The following is a 20,302-nucleotide window of genomic DNA, read 5'->3' as shown; positions in this document are numbered from 1 at the left end:
TCATCCATTCACCCAAGGACAGCATCCCTCCTTTATCACATCCAGGTGTCTATGAAGTACCCTGCTCATGTAATCAAGTTTACTACAATCAAACAGGAAGAACTGTGGACATTCGCATCAGTGAACATAAAAGACACATCCGGCACTATCACTATGGCAAGTCGGGCCTAGCAGACCATGCTTTGGATACCCCTGCACACATGTTCAACTGGAAGAAAACAAAAGTACTGCACAGAAGCTTTTACAAGTCAGAGAGATTGTGCTTAGAAGCAACAGAAGCCTTGAAACATACCCCAAATCTCAACAAATATGGCTGTATAAATTTGCCTAAGATTTGGGAGACAATCATCTTAAGACATACCTAGTACCTGCTTTCTCTCTGTATTGTTGTTTTTTTTTTAAGATAGAGGGCGCCTAATTAATACTTTAGTTTTTGTGTTGTTGCTGCAATTTTGTTAAACTAGTCCCTTTGTTACACCATGTTGTTGTAGTCTCGCATACTGTGAAAAACTGTGTTTTTGTGCTCTGAAGATGCTGGTTATAACACCAGCGAAATATCAGCAGCAAGTCAATAAATAATTATTTACTTATAATTCTGTGTTCTGACATATAACGTCAAAATAAACAACATGTACGATGAACACATAATCCTTTCTACACGTTTAAAAAATATATTACAACCAATAGCTTTATACTGGTTTCATAAGTGCTGTTTCTGCATGCTACCTAAAGAATAAGAGTTTTCTGCAGAACAAGTACTTTTTTTAGACCAAGATTTAATGAATCTTCCTTGTAATATAAGTGAAGGTTCATGTTTCTTCAGTTTTTGTTGCTTTTCAATTCATCTATAGAAATACTCATACCATTTGGGTGGTTAAAATAAAACAAGGATGCAATTAAAGCTAAAACCAAAATTAAAATAATTAAAAATAATAAAATTTTAAATTTTAAAAATTAAAATAATTTTGGAAAGCATGGTCTGCATCCTGTTTAAATTTTAGGTTTAGCTTTAATTGCAGTCTCATTTTATTTTGTCACCACCCAGAGTGGCACTCTGGAACATGGATTAGCTCTGTATTAACATTCTTTGTTCTAGCTTCACCTTGTGATTATACTGATGATGGCCCATTAATTTCTGGCCAAACATATTTGCAATAATAAAAATTATTTTTTTTTATTCATGTGATCATGTGTGTCTAATAATCTAATTATACATACACCACTGCAAACTCATGACCTGGTAACTGTTTCTTCTGCCTTTGATTTTTTCTTCCATTGGCACTGATTAAAGTTATCCTTCATAATCATTCTTCCTCTTACTACAGAAAAAAAAAAAACTTTAGGATTTTCTTTGGCCTGATCAGTAGATTTCTTCTCATAATTTGCTTTGTATTCTTTACCATACTAGTCACTCTTCTTGCCTGTACTTTGTATTTCTTGTAAGAATGCCAATTAACTTTTTCTTTATACTCTACTCCCCCCCCCCAATACAATGTTTTCTTTTTTCAGCTCCTGCTTTATATTGCTGCTCATTCACTTAACTTCCATTTGGTTAATCCTTGTGACCCTTTTGTGCATCAAATCCAGCACTCTCAAACCCCTGATCTTCTCCATTAGAGATAATTGTTCTTTAGTAACCATATAGATTTCATTTCCATCTTGCTATGGACCCTTTCTTCCCTCCAATAGTTGAAGTCTCCATAATAATTGCTCAGTCTACACTCACTGTGCTAATCTGACAATGCATAGTATCCCAATATTTCTGTGTACTCCTCCTGTTGACCTGCATCTCACACTAGATAGAGAACAATCTTACCTAGACCTAAAATCCTCCTTATCTTCTATTTTTGTTGACAGAAGTTCTTCAACTGTTATCTCTAAAACTCCTCCTCCTATGCTATTCTCTCCATCTTCCCTGAAAATAATACTATTTACATTCTATACCTATAACTAAATCATCATCTCTCAACCAGGTCTCACTGATGTAGATAATATTTTGGCAAGTCTAGCTGACATATGCCAAAATCCCCTTCCCTTTATTTCTGATGCTTTAAGCATCCATATTACAGGAGGATTTGGATAGTTTGGAGGACTGAGCTAGGAAAAATGGATGTCAGTTTAATGTGGCAAAGTGTAAGGTTATGCACTTTGGGGTGAAAAGAATAGCAGCAGTATATCGCATTGGTGGAACTGTACTCCAGGAGATTGATGAGGCCAGGGATTTGGGAGTGTTGGTGGATAGGGAGTTGAAGTTCAGGGGGCACATTGCAAAAGTGACTAAAACAGCTCACCAAATCACTTGGCTTCTGAAAAATACTTTAACATGCAGAGACAAACAAGTTGTTGTTCCTCTGTATCGAGCCTTGATAAGACCCCATCTGGGCTTCTGTGCCCAGTTATGGGCACCAGGGTTTCTTAGTGATGGGGAGGAAGTGGAGAGGTCCAGAGACGAGTGACCAAGATGATAGCAGGTCTGTGGAATGAACCTTATGAGAATAGGTTGAAGATTTGTGGGTTGCAGAAATTGGACGATAGGCGAAGGAGGGGTGATATGATTGAGACATTCAAATTACTGAAGGGTTTTTATAAGATTGATCCAGAAGATATTTTTGAAAATATGACTGGTGGTGGGAGGACTAGGGACCATACATGGAAGCTGGGCAAGAGCGTGGTTGACAAGGGTGTTAGAGCTAGGTTTTTTACTTGGAGAGTGGTGAATGAGTGGAATAAGCTTCCAGAGTCTGTTGTGGGTGCTACGACCGTGAATGAGTTCAAGGCAAGATATGACAGATACTGTGTGAATGGTGAATAGTTGTTCCAGACATGATGTTAGGGTCTCCCTCGATGAGTCTGTCGACTCCTTGGAGTTTCCCGGAACAATAATAATAATAATAATAATAATATACATGCATATCAAATCCCTTTTGACCCACAATTACACTTGCAAGATGTAATTACTTATACCAATCAATTCAGATTCAAAACCTATGAAACTGCATTCAGCATTGCATGATTATTTCTCTAATCACACTTGTTTGTTTCAGGAGTGACTGGACCCACACTTGAATGCTCACTCCACTTCTGTAGTTTTCTTGATTTTGCACTTCCAACCTCTCACTGAACAAAATTTTATCCAAACCTCTCACTCTGAAATCATTCAAATCCAGTCTGTCAAATATACTCCACATCTATAACTGCAAAGCATTCTCCTGCCCAATCTTTTTAGTGACTCATGCATGAGCAATCATGGCTCTTATTCTCAATTCACTCCTACTCACAATCTTTATTTTAATCCTCTTCTTTTTAGCATCTCCTTGCAACTCTTTTATATCTTCTCTCATTGCATATTTCTCACCTTTCAAATCATTTGTATCTGCTAAAGCAATCAACTACTTCACTTCTGCAAACTAACAGCTTCACTAACATCCTTAATCTTTGCACCTGATAAACGTGCTTTTGTCACATTCTCATTAAGTACACCTCTTATCATAGAATCTTCACATAATATCCTCTCCTTAATACCAGTTTCTTGTTCGTTGCTCAAGCTCACATTTTTCCTATGAAGGACTTCATGTAATGCTATTTCTCTCATTATTGTGTTATAGATTTTATGACCTTCCATGTGCAGGGAGTTGATATATATATATATAATATTTATTTATAAATTCATTTAATAAAGTGCAACTTCTGACTTTCTGGTTTGAACTTGTAAGATAAAAAAAAAAAAAGCAAAACAAAAAAGAATATATACAAACCTGCACTGGTGTTGCTAGCTGCTTGAGCTGCTGCTAATGCAGTTAACTGCTGCTGTGCACTTAGGGAACTAACTCCTTAAATAAATAAACAAACAGATAGTAATACATGAATTTTAATAACAGAAAATCTTTAAATGAGAAGAAATACAGGATCAATAAAAAATGTTACTCTAAAGAAATGCAAAGTAATAAATAGCCTTCTACTATCATTCACAGGGTACTTTTTTTTCTATCCCAGTTAAATGTTGTAAGTAACCATATCTGAAGTTAAGGAATTTATTTATCTTTTGCTCATCTTAATGGGACAGTATTAGTATTACTTCCTAGCCTACATGGAGTCTGAAAACTTACTGCAGGAGGTTGAACACTCAAATATCATAATAGCTATCATACCTTGCCTTGAAGACATTCACAGCATTTAGATAATCTAAGGACATTTAGATAATCTAAGAGTTGCTGAAATGCAGCAGACACTTACTGATGTAAGCCATTGGTGACAGGAAAAATTAACTGCTCTAAGGCATTAAAATTTATTCCATGAAAATAAATATGGCTGGATTACCAGTGAGATTATGTTAAAATGGTTTGAAAAGTTTTTGCATCTGAAGCTCAAGGACATTGCACATCCAAAGCCTCACCAAAAGACTACAAAATTCTTTTCAATCTGGAAAACTGTCCAGCTTGCTCCAGAGCTGAAATCCAGTGTAAAAAAAAAAAAAAGTTTTATACAGCGTTTTTACCACGAAACTTAGTGTTATCCAAGAACAAGGAATATTAAACTTGAATATTATCATCATCATCATCATCCTTATACCCTCTTTTACCTTGTGGTATTGAGGGTCCATTGATCATCAGACCTCACTCCGTTTACAGGATAAGGTGGTCAGCCTTATGCCCCGCTGTATCCTATGGCCTGTAGTGTTGAGTTCTCAAGGCCAGTTTGCCTGCTTTGCGGGATGAAAAACCCCAGAATAAACTGGGAAAAAAACCTTGCTGTCCACGCCCAAGACTGGCTAACTTGGCTATGGCTGAGGAAGATCCTTCAGCTCGTCACGTCACCGACGGGAATCGAACCTAGGACACTCCTTTGCTAGGCATATGGTTGCGAAGCGCACAGCCACTAGGCTAACCGCGCGGACTCTTGAATATTATGAAGGCTGAATTGCTCACTTTTCATAAAGCATTTGTTAGATGTCACCAAGCCTGTGCAGACATTTATTAAAGAGTTTATTTAAACAAATTTGGCATAAAAGACATGCTTTGTTTCATTGTAATGGCTGAGACAAACAAGAACACTAAAGAAATGGTGGCATGAGTTGTAGCCTGTCTTAATATTTGATAATTCTCCTGATGAAAATGTTGGCAATAAGTTATCAACAATTCCAAAGTAGACTTTATAAGAGTAATATAAAATAAACTCCACTCCTGCTCAACTGACAGTCAAGCCTTCTGGTCCCTCACTAAGGCTGTTATGCATAACCTCTGTCCTTTCTTGCTCTCAACTCGTGGTAACCTCACCAATTTAAAGGTCTGCCTTTTCTTTGGTGAGGAAAAGTTTGGCATCAGTTTCTTCTCTTGCTTGGATGACCAAGGCAAATCACCTCCCACACTACTACAAACATCCACTGCATGCCTCCTCTGAACTTACACCAGAAGAACATCAAGATGATGTGGAAGGAATACAGTGTGCACAAGGATGATGCCAGTTATGATAATTATAAGCAGCAGGCCAGAAGATTCACAAGTGTTGTACAGAAAGCTAAGTCTGAGTATGAAAGAAAAAAAAAATGGCTCTGCAAGTTAAAGACAACCCAAAAGAATTCTATCATTATGTTGCAAATAGAAGAAAGAATGAATTTGAAAGAATAACTCTACTGAATGCAGATGGTATGAGACTGACTGATGCAGAAGTGATTGTTCAACCAATAAGTAGCCAGTTTGCTAAAAGACATCAACCTGGTATACGCAACATTGAACTCACAACTATCTATCTCTTCAATGCATGAGGAAACTCATGTGGATGAGGAGGAAGTACTAGAGCTGTTGCACAAACTGAATAAGAATTCTGCAATAGGGATGGGATATCAGCATGGATACTAAAAGAGTGTTCAACTGAACTGGCTATTCCATTGACCAGGCTATAAAATTTGAGTCTCAGAACAGGGAATATTCAACAGGAGTGGAAAGAATATATGGTAATCCCATTGCACAATGGTGATGTAAAGACTGATGTATCCAACTATCAATCAATCAGTATCTCAAGAGTGGTGGTGAAGATTTTGGAAAAGTTTGTTAGAACACTCACATTCAGAAATGTGTTGACAGAGAATCTTAACTCAGCAACAAACAGCATGGGTTTACTAAGGGAAGGTAATGTTTAAGCAACTTGATTACATTCTATAATAATGTTACTGTAGAGTTAGACGAGGGGAATGGATACACCATAATAGATAATAGTTTTGGATTTTGCTAAGGCTTTTGACAGAATACAGGATGGAAGATTATTGCATAAATTGGAGAATATGGGATCTGATTATAAACTATTAGTGTGGATAAGAGGATGGCTGACTGACAGATATCAAAAAGTCATATGGGGGGGGGGAGGGGGGTTAATCTTCAAGATATTCAAGGTAACCAGTGGTGTGCCTCAAAGATCAGTCCTTGGTCAATTGTTATTCAATCTGTATATTAATGATATTGGGAAGGTTTTGAAATGTGATATACAGCTATTTGCTGATGATGCAAAGATAGGTAGGATAATCAGGAGCACTGCTGATATGCAGTACTTGCACAGTGATTTGAACAGGCTGGAATTGTAGGCATGTGAAAATCGTTATCAGTTCAATGTTAATAAATGTAAGGTCATACACATTGCTGTGATTAGATATCTAATGTCATATTATATTGATGGGATTACGCCAGAAGAAACTGAACAAGCTAGGGATCTTGGAGTTTTAGCAGACAGGAAGTTGAAGTTCAAGGGTTATATGACAAAAATTGTAAAAAAATATTCAGAGAATAATTGTAATACTGAAATGAATCTTGACGTAAAGATAAGAAAGTCATATTGCCTCTTTAATAGTCTAAGTGAGGCCTTGGACTATTGTGTGCAATTCTGGTTTCCGTAGTGATTCTGATACAGCAGTGAGAGTGCAAAGGAGATTGTCAAAAAAGATATCAGGATTGTTAAATACTGATTATGGATACAGATTGAGGATTTCTGGGCTGCAGACACTAGCAAACAGAAGAAAGAGGGGTGATATGACTGAGACTTACAAATTTCTGAAGTGGTCATAGAGGATTTCAGTTGATGAAAATTTTCATTTTATGGAAGGTGGGGAAAGGATGAAAGGGCATCCTTGGAAGTTGAGAATGATTGCTGTCAAGAAGAGGGTGAGAGATAGATTTTTCTGTCATAGAGTAGTGCGCAATTTGAATGGTTGCCATTGGATGTTATGTGTGCAAGTAGCATGAATGAATTTAAGAAAAGGTTTGACAGCTGGTGCAAACAGTATGGCCTCCCTGAATGAGTTCTTGACTCCCTGGAGGTCTCTGTTAATAACAATAATAAATCCACAACAATTTCATAGAAAGAGAGCTACTGTCTGAATTTAATCTTTACTGATCTTAGATAACAATTTACAGAATTGATTGACTGAAGAAGTGGTACAAATGTTTAGACAGTTGAATTTGGCAAGTGCAAGAAGAATGATTGTTATGGAAGATTTTAACTACAGTAATATAAATTGGGGAGAGCAAGATGCATGTAGTGATGAGGGAATGGAATTTCTAGAATTCTTGAAGGACAAATGTCTTAGGTAACATGTAACAGAGGGAACAAGAGGTTCAAGAGTTTTGGATTTGGTTATAGCATCAGAAGAGTTGATAATAACTAAGATGATATCTAACCCACCAGTTGGAGAGAATGACCATATGGTTTTGACTTGGAAAATGAATAGACATACAGGAGTATCAAAGAGACAAGAACATATGTGGAATTATAAGGCAGGTGATTATAATAGTCTAAGACATTGTTTCATGCAGGGAGGAATTGGAAAGCCAGGATATCATTAGTGCGTGGGAAATTGTGAAAGAATATTTGATGGCAGCAATGGTAGATTGTATATCACGAGTGAAGAAGAGGACACAATTTGGAGTAAAGTGGATGACAAACAATATTAAGCAGGAATTGCGAGCGAAAAAGAGGCTATGGAATGAAGAGAAGATGCATGAAGAATATAAGACACAGGTCAGAAGAGTGACTAGTATGGTAAGGAAGGTGAAACTGGAATATGAGAGGAGATTGGCCCTAAGATCCAAAGAAAATCCTAGAGAATTTTTTAGCTATGTGGCGAGTAGGAGGAGAAATGACTGTGGAAGAATGATATTGTGGGATAAAAATGGGAATAGAGTGACTGATGCAGAGAACATAGAGCAATTGTTCAAAGAACACTTTATTGGAGTATTTCATCCTGGAGGAGTCAGTTTTAATAGTAGAGGGATAGGGCAGGTTCAAGGATTAGAGGTACGGGAGGAGAGTGTGTTTCAAATATTGAGTACTCTGGAAGTCAGTAAAGCTGTGGGACGGATGGTATTTCACCATGCGTTTTGAGAGAATGTGCTAGGGAACTGACAGTGCCTTTGACTTGGCTTTTCAATGAAAGTCTGGATGCAGGAAAGGTGTCCATGGAATGGAAGTAAGGTAAGATAGTGCCATTGCATAAGGGTGGTAGAAGACTAAAAGTGTCTAATTATAGGCCAGTTTGTGTGTCATCAGTAGTTGTTAAGATCTTGGAGAAAGTAGTGAGAGACCATATACAGCATTGGGCAGATGTGGGTGGTGTTATCCGTGAGAGTCGACATGGATTTGTGAAGGGGCGCTCTTGTTTTAGCAATATGCTAGCCTTTTATAACAAAGTTACAAGAGCATTAGATGAGGGAAAGGCATACTCTGCCATTTTCTTAGACTTAGCAAAAGCATTTGACAGGGTGCTACATGATAAGCTGATATTTAAGTTGCAGCACATGGGTCTGGATGTCAGATTGATCAACTGGATTCAGGATTGGTTGTCCGATAGGTCTCAGAGAGTTGTGTATGGTGGGACGGTTTCAAGGAGGCAGAGAGTTACAAGTGGGGTCCCACAGGGCTCAGTACTGGGATCTATATTGTTTAATCTTTATATCAATGACATTGTCAGTGGATTGCAAGGGGATATTCTGTTGTTTACAGATGATGCGAAGCTCATCATCATCATCAAATTCCTGCCATGTACCCTCAGGGGTGTACAGGATATGACAGTACTACATGAAAACATTACATCATTACTAACTTCCTAATGCCTGATGCAGCGCAGGAAAGGATTATTAGTAATAGTGCAGATGTGGTAGCCCTGCAAGAGGATTTGAATAAGCTGGATAGATGGGCAAATGAATGTTGTGTCGGTTTAATACAGCAAAATGTAAGGCCTTGAGGTTTGGGAAACATTGATGGGACGCTGCATACTCTATGAGAGAAGTTATACTGGAGGAAGTAGGAGAGACAAGAGATCTGGGGTTGATGATTGACAGAAACCTGAAATTTAGAGGACATATTGCAAAAGTGGTGAAGGTAACATAGTGAATTGCTGCAATAATGAGAAGGATACTGACCTGCAGAGATATAAGGGTTATCATTCCATTGTATAAGTCTCTGATCAGACCAGACTTAGACTACTGTTCTCAGATTTGGTCCCCAGGATTTGAAGGGGATAAATTAACTGTGGAAAGGGTACAAAGGTGGATAACAAAGATGGTTTCAGGACTGTACCATGTTAGTTATGAGGATCGGCAGAGGGAATGTGGACTGCAGAGTTTGGAAGATAGAAGAAGGAGAGGTGATATGATTGAGACTTTTAAACTGTTGAGAGGTGGTTACAGGGTTGACACTGGGGAGTTCTGTCGCTTGGTTGAACAGCGGGAAGGAGTGACAACAAGAGGCCATCCCTGGAAGTTATGAAAGGAAACTGCTGGCAAGAGGGTGAGGAGTGGTTTCTTTGCATGGAGGGTGGTTGAACCATAGAATGCATTGCCTGATGGAGTGGTGAGAGCGAGAACGGTCAATGAGTTTAAGGAGTGATATGATAGCCTTTGTGTTTCACAGGGGGGGGACCTCCCCCTCAATGAGTCTTGATAGACTTTGTGTTTCTTAGGAAGGACCTCATATGATGAGTTTTTTTGACTCCATGGAGGCTTGAATAATAATAATAATAAATGATAACATCTAAAAATAGTGATATTTGTTATATCAATAGAAGTGATACAAGAAAATAAATAACTTTAATCAGTATACAGTGCATGAATTTTTTTTTCTATATATATATACATGAGAGTGAATATATATAGATGAGAATGAATATATATTCGCTCTCATTTTTACCAGCTCATGTGAACATGAAAAAACATTGTTTTGCAAGTTTCCAGTCTCATACTCCATGTGTGTAGTAGCCAGTGCTCACAACAGTGAAAGTAACAAACTCTATTTACAACGTGAACACCGAACTCTGTCATTCTGGTCATATCTAAATATTTCACTTGCAACTTGCATGTTGGCATTGCCATTTCAACACATTTGTTCAGCTACAAATTTAAATGAATTTGCAATTCTTTTGCACTTTAGCTTCAACAGTGACATTTTGATGGTTCAACACACTAAAACTGCTAGTGTAATATTTCTCAAATTAATGTTGTCCTTTTTTTCTCCTATCTGGCTATAACCTATAAAATTGTAAGCACCAAATTAACTCACTTTAATTTCATGTAGCTACAAAAAAAAAAAATCAAAACCATTTGCATGAGTTCAAGTGACTGCATTGCTCTATAAAGTACATACGCAAACAAATATGCTTCTGTAACTCACTGATGTTAGTGTCAGCTTACCCACATGGTGCAGACTAAAAGTAACTAATTAGAGTATATTGTTGGAATGGCTTAGAGTAATATTCGAGTGGAGAAATTACTGAATAAAATAAGTGACAACTATAATTTATCATATAATTCATTTTTACAGTACATTCAAAAAGCTTAGAGGAAACACTGATATTATATACATATATATATATATATATATATACACCCTCTGTCCAAAAGAAACCAAACTTTTGATAGAAAATAAAACACAGCCCAATAATAATTATTCAAATCATTTATTTCAATCAATATACTCTCCCTCAGCTTCGATACAGCATTGGGCATAGTCAATTAATTCGGTAAATGAGTTTTTTATATAAGTTTTTGGGATACTTTTGAGGATTGTGGTTACTGCCGCTTGAACATTTTCAATGGTGCCGTATCACTTTCCTTTCATCAGCAAATGAAGTCAGGGGAAGAAAAAGAAGTCACAGAGTGCCAAATCAGGTGAATACAGTGAGTGATCTTGGTTTTTACTCAAAACTGTCTGACAATGTTCGAACGATGAGATGGTGCATTATCGTGCAAAAGTGACCAGCTGCCTGCATCATCACGATATTCATGCTGTCCACGACGAATTCTTGCTATCGATCGCTTCAAAACTTGGAGATAAAACTCACCACTGACCGTTTAGCCAGGAGGAACAAATTCTTTGTGGATAATGCCCTTGGAATCGTAGAAACAAATCAGCATTGTGTTTACTTTTGATTTCACCAAGCAAATTTTTTTCAGATGACCCTCTTCTGGTGGTCTCCACTCAGCACTTTGTTTCGGGCTCATACTCAAAACACCATGTTTTGTCACCAGTAACGACCATTTCAAGGAAGTTTGAGTCCTTACGAGCGGTTTTAATGAAGCCCTTGCAGTGTTCAATTCGATACATTTTTTGGTCATCGGTCCACTTGTGGGGAACAAATCGTGAATTCAATTCAATTTACAAAGGCTCAAACAACTCTCGGTCAAAATGTTGTGCACAGTTGATTTTGGGATCCCTAATTCATTTTCAATCAATCTCAAGGATGATTTTGGGTTTTCTTTGATGAAATCACACACTTTTTGGATGTTAATTCACTCACTTCAGTTTTTGGACGGCCTGGCTTTTCATCATCCACAAGTGTCTTACGACCACTTTGAAATTGCTTAATCCACTTGTAAAGATGAGTACGGGATAAGCATTCATCGCCGTATGCTTTTTGAAGCATTTGATGTGTTTTGGTAAAACTTTTACCAAGTTAAACACAAAAGTCAATTGCAGCTCTGTTTAAAACTCATTTTCCAACCGTTCGTCAAAACACACTGTCACTCTTGGCACTATAACTCAGCTTCTAATGAAACAAATGTCATAAACAGTTGACACAACACTAATGAAGGTTGCCGCTTTCAACAACAAAAAGATACAACAGTTTCTTCTATTTTCGAAAAGTTCAGTTTCTTTTTGGACAGAGGGTGTATATATATTATTAAGGGTATTTACTCAGATAGTAGACTTTTATATTGGAATTTTACTGACTAGAAACATTGAGATAAGACAAAAACTTTAATCAGAACACAACTAGTTTTGTTGGAATGCCAACTTTTTCAGGTGTAACAAGATGCAAGACGCTATCATCCCCAAGTTTTTACAATTTAAGGAATCTATATGCACAAAACGTGCACATAGTATCTACCTTAGAGCAAAACTTGAACTGTTAAATGAAAGGATTACAGACACAAAATATATTTTAGCTTCCGTATTCTCTAAAAAAGATGCATTATAAAACAGCCTGAAATCATCTTTAGATAACACATCTTGGAATGAGGTCAAAAATATCAGCTCACACCATGCTTCTAAGATCCAACACATCTCTCAAAACAAGTAGCGAACCTACTCAGAATAGAAGCTATTTTTACAATCAATAACAATCGTCTGCCTCCAGATAATTTATCTCATCTGAAAGAAAAGCTATCCACCAACTTTGTAATAACAATGACATTATTATTTTACAGCAGACAAAGGAAATGCAACAGTCGTCCTTAACAATCAGATCTTGATAATCAAGATCAACGAATTATTAATGTCTAATACTTACTCTCTTCTACAAAGTAACCTTATGAAGGAACTTCACAAAGGGACCAATAACCTTCTCAAGTCAACTTCGGTACTTCCAAGACACACCAGGTTATCTCTCCATTCTCTTCATCCACCGATTCCCCGTTTATACGGCATTCCGAAGATCCACAAAGCGGACACACCTTTAAGACCGATAGTTGAAGGCACTGACTCACCCACTTACAACTTGTCAAAATAATTTGCCTCATCCTTAAAACATCTCACTGGAAATTCTTCCTCATATATCAAGAACTCTGCAGATTTTATATCTAAGGTAAAAAATTTACAACTCAAGGAGTCTGACAGAATGGTCAGCTTTGACATTGTCTCTCTCTTTACAAATGTTCCTACCGAAGAAGTCCTCAATCTCCAAAAAACAAACTCTCCAAAAAAATTTTCTCCTTATTAATGCATTGTGTAAACTCTGGCTATTTCTTATTTGAAGGAAAAATCTCAAACCAGTGGCTTAGCTATGGGCAGCCCTTTGTCTCCAATGTTAGCCAACATTTTTCTTGAAGGCTTTGGGGAAAAAGCAATTTCTAGTGCTACACTAAAACCTAAACTGTGGCTTCGATACATAGATGACATCTTCCTCATCTGGGAATATGGTCCAGAGAACTTACAAACCTTCCTAGATCATTTGGACAATCACCACCGAAACATCAAATTCACATCGGAACTTGAAGTGAACAGTGTCCTCTGCTTTTTAGATTTAAAGATTACTAGGATGCCTAATTGTCTCAAATTTTCTATTTTTCGAAAAACAACTCATATGGACAGATACCTACATGCCTCCTCTCATCACTTCCCTCCACAAAAACTTGAAATTATCACCACTCTGGCTCATCGGGTGAGATCTCTAATTTCAGAAGAAGAAGATCTTCAAATCGAACTTTACCACCTCAAAAATACTTTCTTAAACAACAGCTACTCACCTCGAAGCATTTCTAACCGTCTATACAAGCGGTCGGCAACCTTTTTGGAGTGAAGAGCCATTTTTAAAATTATATCTGTTAAAAAAAAAAAATTTAGGGAGCCACATGCAGTGATGAGCAACCAATGGTCTGCAGACTGCAAGCGGCCCTCTCAGGTTTTTTTTGAGATCTGCGGTGTTTGTTTTGCACAGTAGAATTAGTATATTTAATTAAAAATCTATTTTATGAATGTTGATTTTTACATGTGGATTTATTTGTGCAGGTTAAAAAATTAAAATATACCTAAATAATGGAAAATAAATTAATACTTTCTTATCAAAGAAAAAGAAAATATTCTTTATGCGGATCGAATCGAGTATTTGATTTACTATTTAATTGCTCATCACTGCTTTAAATTCAGAAATTACATTGAAAAATATTATAATTAAATTATTTATTCAGTTATTTTTTACAGTAACACGTTATTATTCTTATTCTTGTAAAACACAAGGGTGGCATGTCACACGAAATTATATGATATTTTTAAATATTATATTAAATAATAAAACAAAGATTTCCTCCTCCTTACAAAAATATATGTATAAAATCCAATAACATACCTGTTTCTTTAATTTTTTAAATTTAAAATATCTTCTTAGTGCGACTTTTGCTGTTGAACTTCTTGGGATAGTTTTTTCTCAATATGCAGTGAATACGCTGTAATTTTCTTTTTCAAACATGACGAAAAACTCACATTGTTTAGTTGGTTTCTCAACTTACTTTTAATAAAATTCATATTAAAAATTTTTTTTTTTTCACAGAAATATGTCGATCCAAAAATCAATAGAAGTCCAAATGTGTATGTTTTTAACTGAATGTAAGTGTCCGGTAAACAATTCCACGTGTCAAATATAATCTGATCTTGCTTTTTAAGATCTTCTATTTCAGACCATTCGTGTTGTATTGCAAGGGTAGATTTTTGTCTTTCCAACTCCTCCAGGTCAGCTTCAAGATTTCTAAAATTTGAATTCCACAAATCCTTGGTTTTCAGGTCCTCTAACTCAAGCTGAAATACAGCCTCATCAATTCCAGCAAAAGGTGAAAAATTTAATTTGGCAGGATTAATTTCAAGTGGTCGCAATAAAAATGACATAGTTGCCTTGTTCTTTCTAAACTCCTCAAATCTCCCATTAATCATCTCCCCATGGATATGCTTTGTCAAATGTATCATGTTTATTTAAAAAACGTTTTACTATATTTGATTTTTTATTGCTTGAAAGCTTTTCATGGCATACTAAACACATTGGAAATTTTGCTGTATTTTCTACTAATGCGTGGATTTCGGTCCATTCACTTTTAAACTCGCGATTTTCTTTTATCTTTCTCTTCTTTGCTGACATTTTAAATACTATAAAAACATTTTTTTTTGTTAATATTTAATTTAATGTTACAATATTCACATTACCTAACACAATCAAGTGTTAGGTAACGTGATATCTCATACAACAGAACTTGTGCAAGTGCCTTCTCCAGTCATGTCCTTTTCTCTGCCAACTCTAATTTAGAAGAGCATCAACACCAGATAGACTGGAATCTTACTACAAATATCCATAAATACCCTGATGAACTAGAAAGACACATCTCAGAATCAAAAGAAATAGTTCTGGACCCCTCACAAATGAACAGTAATTCAATTTTGGCATTCTCAAGATAGTTCCCACTCACTAACGCCTCACGATAGACCTGCCAAGCGGCCGCCAGTTCAAACTTGATTGTTGTTGTTCCTAACTTGTTTATGTGAGAAGTTCACTTTTTTATCTCTAATTTTTCCAGTTTTTTTTGTGATAGTATGTACACCTGAGGAAGTCGGCATTCGATGAAACTAGTTGTGTTCTAATTAAAGTTTTTGTCTTACCTCGGTGTTTCAATAAGTAAAATTCCAATATAAAATATATATGTATAGACATTACTCTCGAGGGAACCCTGATCTCTAGAGAGCGTGTCCCCTATCAGACATGGTAAGATGGCCCAAATATATTGAATAATGACCAATAGACAAACAGGGCCCTAGAGGCTATCACTACCTTTACTATCATCTTGATAGTACGGGTAGTGGCATCACTAGGATGCCCTAACTGGGTTATCTCTCTTCTTCTTCTTACTTTGAGACAGGCCCCTTCCTTTTACCTTTCTTGTCTTGTCTCTCTCTTGACCAACTCCTATCTACCTCCTACCACAATGCTATTAGAGTAGTAAAGGGTTAGGGTCTTTCTTTTTCCTTTTCTTCCTTAATCTCTTATTGTATGGGTAGAAAGAGCTCATAGCCATGGTGAAGACAGTCCTTCTAGGGGTAGAGGTCCCTGATGCTAAGCTCTCTATGTGAAATGGTATATGTTCTGGGGTTGGTTCCCCATAGGCTAGGAAAATATGCATGCCAAGAATAATCTGGTCCTCCAGATTGAGAGTTGAGAAAAGAGGTAGCACCTCTTTCTTATAAAAAAAATATTGCTATTTATCCTCAGGTGAAAAATGCAACCCAACAGAAATTTAAGAAATGAAACTGGCTACAAACACGGACTTAGAGAGTTGGAAAGTAACATACAGAGTTTAATTGGAAAGTATTAAAGGAGGTTACTGAGAAAAGCATAGATTTGGTGGTTTTGACAGAAACAAAACAGAAAGGAACTGGATGCGAGGTTCAGGGTGGTTACATACACATGTGGAGTGGCATGGATAAAGTGAGTAGAATGAGAACTGGGGTTTCTTTGTGGATATAAAAGAAATGGAAGCATTCTATTACAAGCCAGAAAGAAGTTAATCAACAGTTATTAAAAATAATATTCAATATTTATGGAGTGGAAAGGGTTATCATAGCAACATGTGCACCAACAGAGGATGCACTGATACAGCTGAAAGGTGAGTATTTTGAGTAGTTAAGTGAATTAATGGAAAAATGTAGAGATAACCAGATCTTTTTGTCCTTCGGAACTTTAACAGTAGAGGTAGAAGGACTGGGGATTTAACAGTTGGAACTGTTAGTGAAGATGTAGAAAAATATAATGTTAAAAGGTTGACTGTAGTGTGTGTGTGTGTGTGTGTGTGAAGCACAGGAATGCCAGTTGATGAATTCACACTTCCAGCATAAGACATATACAGATTTATTCGAGATTTGAGTTCAGTATACAAGAAGTTCATGATCTATTATCAACCATATAATTGCAAAACTACAGACACTGCACTGTAAAGGACATGCAAATATTGAGAGGTGCAAAATGTGGCAAAGATATCACCTGTGACTTCTACAGAGAATTGTGCCTGGAAGGAGTAAAAGGAGAAACGAGCAGGATGGTGACATCAAGCTAAATGAACCATGATATATCGTCAACCTTCTTCAAAATGAATGTTAGAGGATTGTATAAAGTAGGATTAAACAAACACCGAATGCATGCGAGTACTAGAATGTTATGAAATCTATAATCATATTAAAGAGGTTGTTCATGAGGTAACTAAGAAGATACTTGGTTCTGAAATGAATTTGAATCACAGGTAAAGGCAGAATGGATGACAGGAGAAGCTGTTGAGACCATCACTGAGAAGAAGAATGCATATAAAACTTTGCTTAGTTCTGAAGGACAGGAAGATTGGTGAAAAGTATCAAGTAATTAATAGGAAAGTAAAAAAAAAATGTACAAAAATGTAAGGAAGAATGTTGAAACAGAGTTTCTTCTGAGATTAATCACTTATTAGGATATAACAGGTTGACTCAGGCATGGAGGACCATTATGCACATGAGAACATCAAACAATAAATCACATCCAATGAGGTTAATACCAATTGCAGCCTGGATGAGTTATTTCAAGGACCTTCGACAGAGAATAGAAAGGAATGCATTGAAGGAGATACAGATGGTGACTTTAAGGTACAAAAGCAAGCGGATCCATTTTTGGAAGGCAAGATGCGAGATGCTTTGGCAAGGTCAGGAAGGCAGCTGCCCCAGGAGGAGTACCCATAGAATTGTGGAAGTATGGAGATGACCATCTGCTAAGAAGAATAACAAGAATGTTCAATTAAGTTCTAGAAAGATATGTAATTCCTAATGAGTGGTAATTATCATATATAACTCCCATCTTGGGGTGCTTAAGGGCCAAAGCTGTATAACTGAGAGGAGACCTCCACATAGCCTTTAAAGGAATATGGAGAACCAACCAGGGCTTCTGACCTAATGTCTAATTCTCACCTTCTCGTGGTGCACCCTGTTGGGTATCTACTTGGATACTGAACGAACGAGGATGAGCTGGCAATTTGGGATTTACCCGACCAAATTGTATTCTTATTGGTTAAACCAAAATAAAAAATGATGGTACAACATGACAAAATTTCATGCCGGTTGGGGCATCGCCCGGTTAAACAAGGCCCCCGTTGTTTTCGCCAGGGAACCAGAGCGAACAGTGAAAAGTCAGCTACTGGAACAAATCTGAAAACAAACCCCAACTCAACATCACCAGAGTTAAAGATCGGTCCTATCAACGTAAGAAGCCTGAATGGCAAAGAAATGGAGCTAGCTGAGGAATTAGATAAGTACCAGATCGACATAATAGGGGTGACTGAAACAAAAAAGACAAAAACTGGTGAGATCTTTCTGAGCAATAAATACAAAATGTTATATTCAGGCAATGACAATCAAGGAAAAGAAGGAGTAGCTATAGTATTCAACACAAAATATGAGGCTAATCTTCTTGAATGGCAGTCAGTCTCAAGTAGAGTAATGTGGGCAAATATGAGAATGGGGAACTGGACAATGAGACTTATTTGTGCCTATGGTCCCACAGAAAGTTCTACTAAGGTAGAAGTGGAGGAATTTTTTGAAGCTTTAGAAAAAGGAACTGACACAATGAAAAAGGAAAAGTTGGTTATTGTTGGGGATCTAAATAGCAGAGTAGGAATTGATTGTGAGACATACAAAAATATTTTGGGAAAATTTGGAGAAAAGAGCAAAGCTAATAATAATGGCAAATATCTGTTGGATTTCTGCTCAGGATATGGACTGGTTATTACTAACACCATGTTCCAACATAAAAATGTGCACAAATTCACATGGAGAGAACAGGCTAGGAATAAGAAAAGTCTCATTGACTATGTTATTGTTGATAGTGATGTTTTCTCCCTGGTGCAGGACACCAGAGTCTACAGAGGATTTGAAATTGGAAGTGATCACTATTTAGTCTTGAGCAGGATAAAATTGAATTTCATATTGGAAAGAATAACATGTAAGAAAGTTTTAAAGCGAATAAAAGTTGAGCAGCTCTCAGATGTGAACTGTAGACTAAAATACACAAAGATTATTGAAGAAAAAATGAAAGAGTTTGAGAACAGGAATCAAACCTTGGAGATTCAGTAGCAAACTCTGAAGAAAACATTGATTGATTCTGCCAGAGAGGCATGTGGTGAGGTTGTCTGCAAGGATAAAAAAAATCAGAACTCCCTGGTGGACACAGGAAGTTAAAGAGGCAGTGAAGGAAAAGAAGAAAGCATATCAAAGTTTCTGTCAAATAAGTCAGCTTGTGCTCTTAGAGAATACAGAGACAAATGCAAGAATGCTAAACACTGTGTAAAACTAGCTAAACAAAAGTCATTTGGCAAGAATATAGAAAATAAATATCAAGAAGGTGGCAAAATATTCTGGAGGTTGTTGAAGAAGCTTAGGAATGGAGGAAAGAGTGCTGTAAAAGGAGTTAGAGATGATAAAGGTGACATGAAAATGGGAGAAAAAGATATCCTTGAAGTATGGAGTATCAATAAAATACTCTATAAAACCACAACAAAAACGAATCTAGATTACAGTAAAACCATAGCCATCCCATACATTAAAGGGTTATCAGAAAAAATCAACAGAATCCTAGAACATTATAACCTCAATGCCACCTTTTAACCACCCACTAAACTTAAAACCATATTCAGCTCCTCTAAGGATCCTCTCCTCCCATTAGCACACCCTGGAGTCTATTGCATCCGCTGCACCTGTAACTTACCGTACATTGGTGAAACAGGACAGACAATCCCTATACGCAAGAAAGAACGCATTAGACACATTAAATATAACCATTATGGTGAAGCAGGCCTCTCAGACCACGCACTTAACACCTTACACCAAATCAACTGGAAAAGCACCTGCTCCTTACACCGCACAAAAACATGGTACGAAAGAAAATTTAAAGAATCCTGCAAAATCCTGATAAACCACCCAAATATCAACAATAAAGATGGTATGAAAATTCCAAGGATCTGGATGGCACACATTCAGTCAACCTAATATGAAAGATTCAACATAAGTCAGGACTCTAGCCAATCCGCTAGTATTAGAAACCATTCCACTCCAACTGGCTGGAATGATGTTAATATATGTATATAGTAGACAACACAAATAATAGGACTCTAGCGTTGATGTATAATTTTTGTTTTTTTTTTTTCTTCACCAGAGGTCAGGCCAACAATTGTGGTAGCAGTTGGTCAGTGTCTTTAACAAACCAGTCTGATTGTAGTATAGCTTGTTTCTTGTGTATATTTGTACGCTCCAGAAGATGACCTTGATATAAAGGTCA

At 36.8% G+C, this 20,302-nt stretch overlaps 1 protein-coding gene across 10 annotated transcripts in view; it reads right to left on the bottom strand.

The window, feature by feature from the left end:
• LOC150097830 (CUGBP Elav-like family member 1-A) overlaps nt 1-20,302 on the bottom strand; it is an 816,588-nt gene that overhangs the window by 288,502 nt on the left and 507,784 nt on the right. For all 10 annotated transcript variants that reach the window (XR_016549571.1, XR_016549569.1, XR_016549568.1 and 7 more), the window contains one exon: nt 3,756-3,830. Coding sequence is in view for 1 of the 10 variants with exons in the window: in XM_090406005.1 (XP_090262131.1) it covers nt 3,756-3,830 (75 nt within the window). In the remaining 9 variants the exon portion in view is untranslated. The remainder of the gene's footprint in view (nt 1-3,755; nt 3,831-20,302) is intronic.

This window comes from Typopeltis vanoorti, chromosome 16, assembly GCF_054136105.1.
Source record: "Typopeltis vanoorti isolate ZY-2024b chromosome 16, IOZ_Tvanoo_1.0, whole genome shotgun sequence".
In the NCBI taxonomy this organism is placed as follows: domain Eukaryota; kingdom Metazoa; phylum Arthropoda; class Arachnida; order Uropygi; family Thelyphonidae; genus Typopeltis; species Typopeltis vanoorti.
Note: the sequence above shows the minus strand (reverse complement) of the source record. Positions and strands in the feature narration are given on the sequence as shown.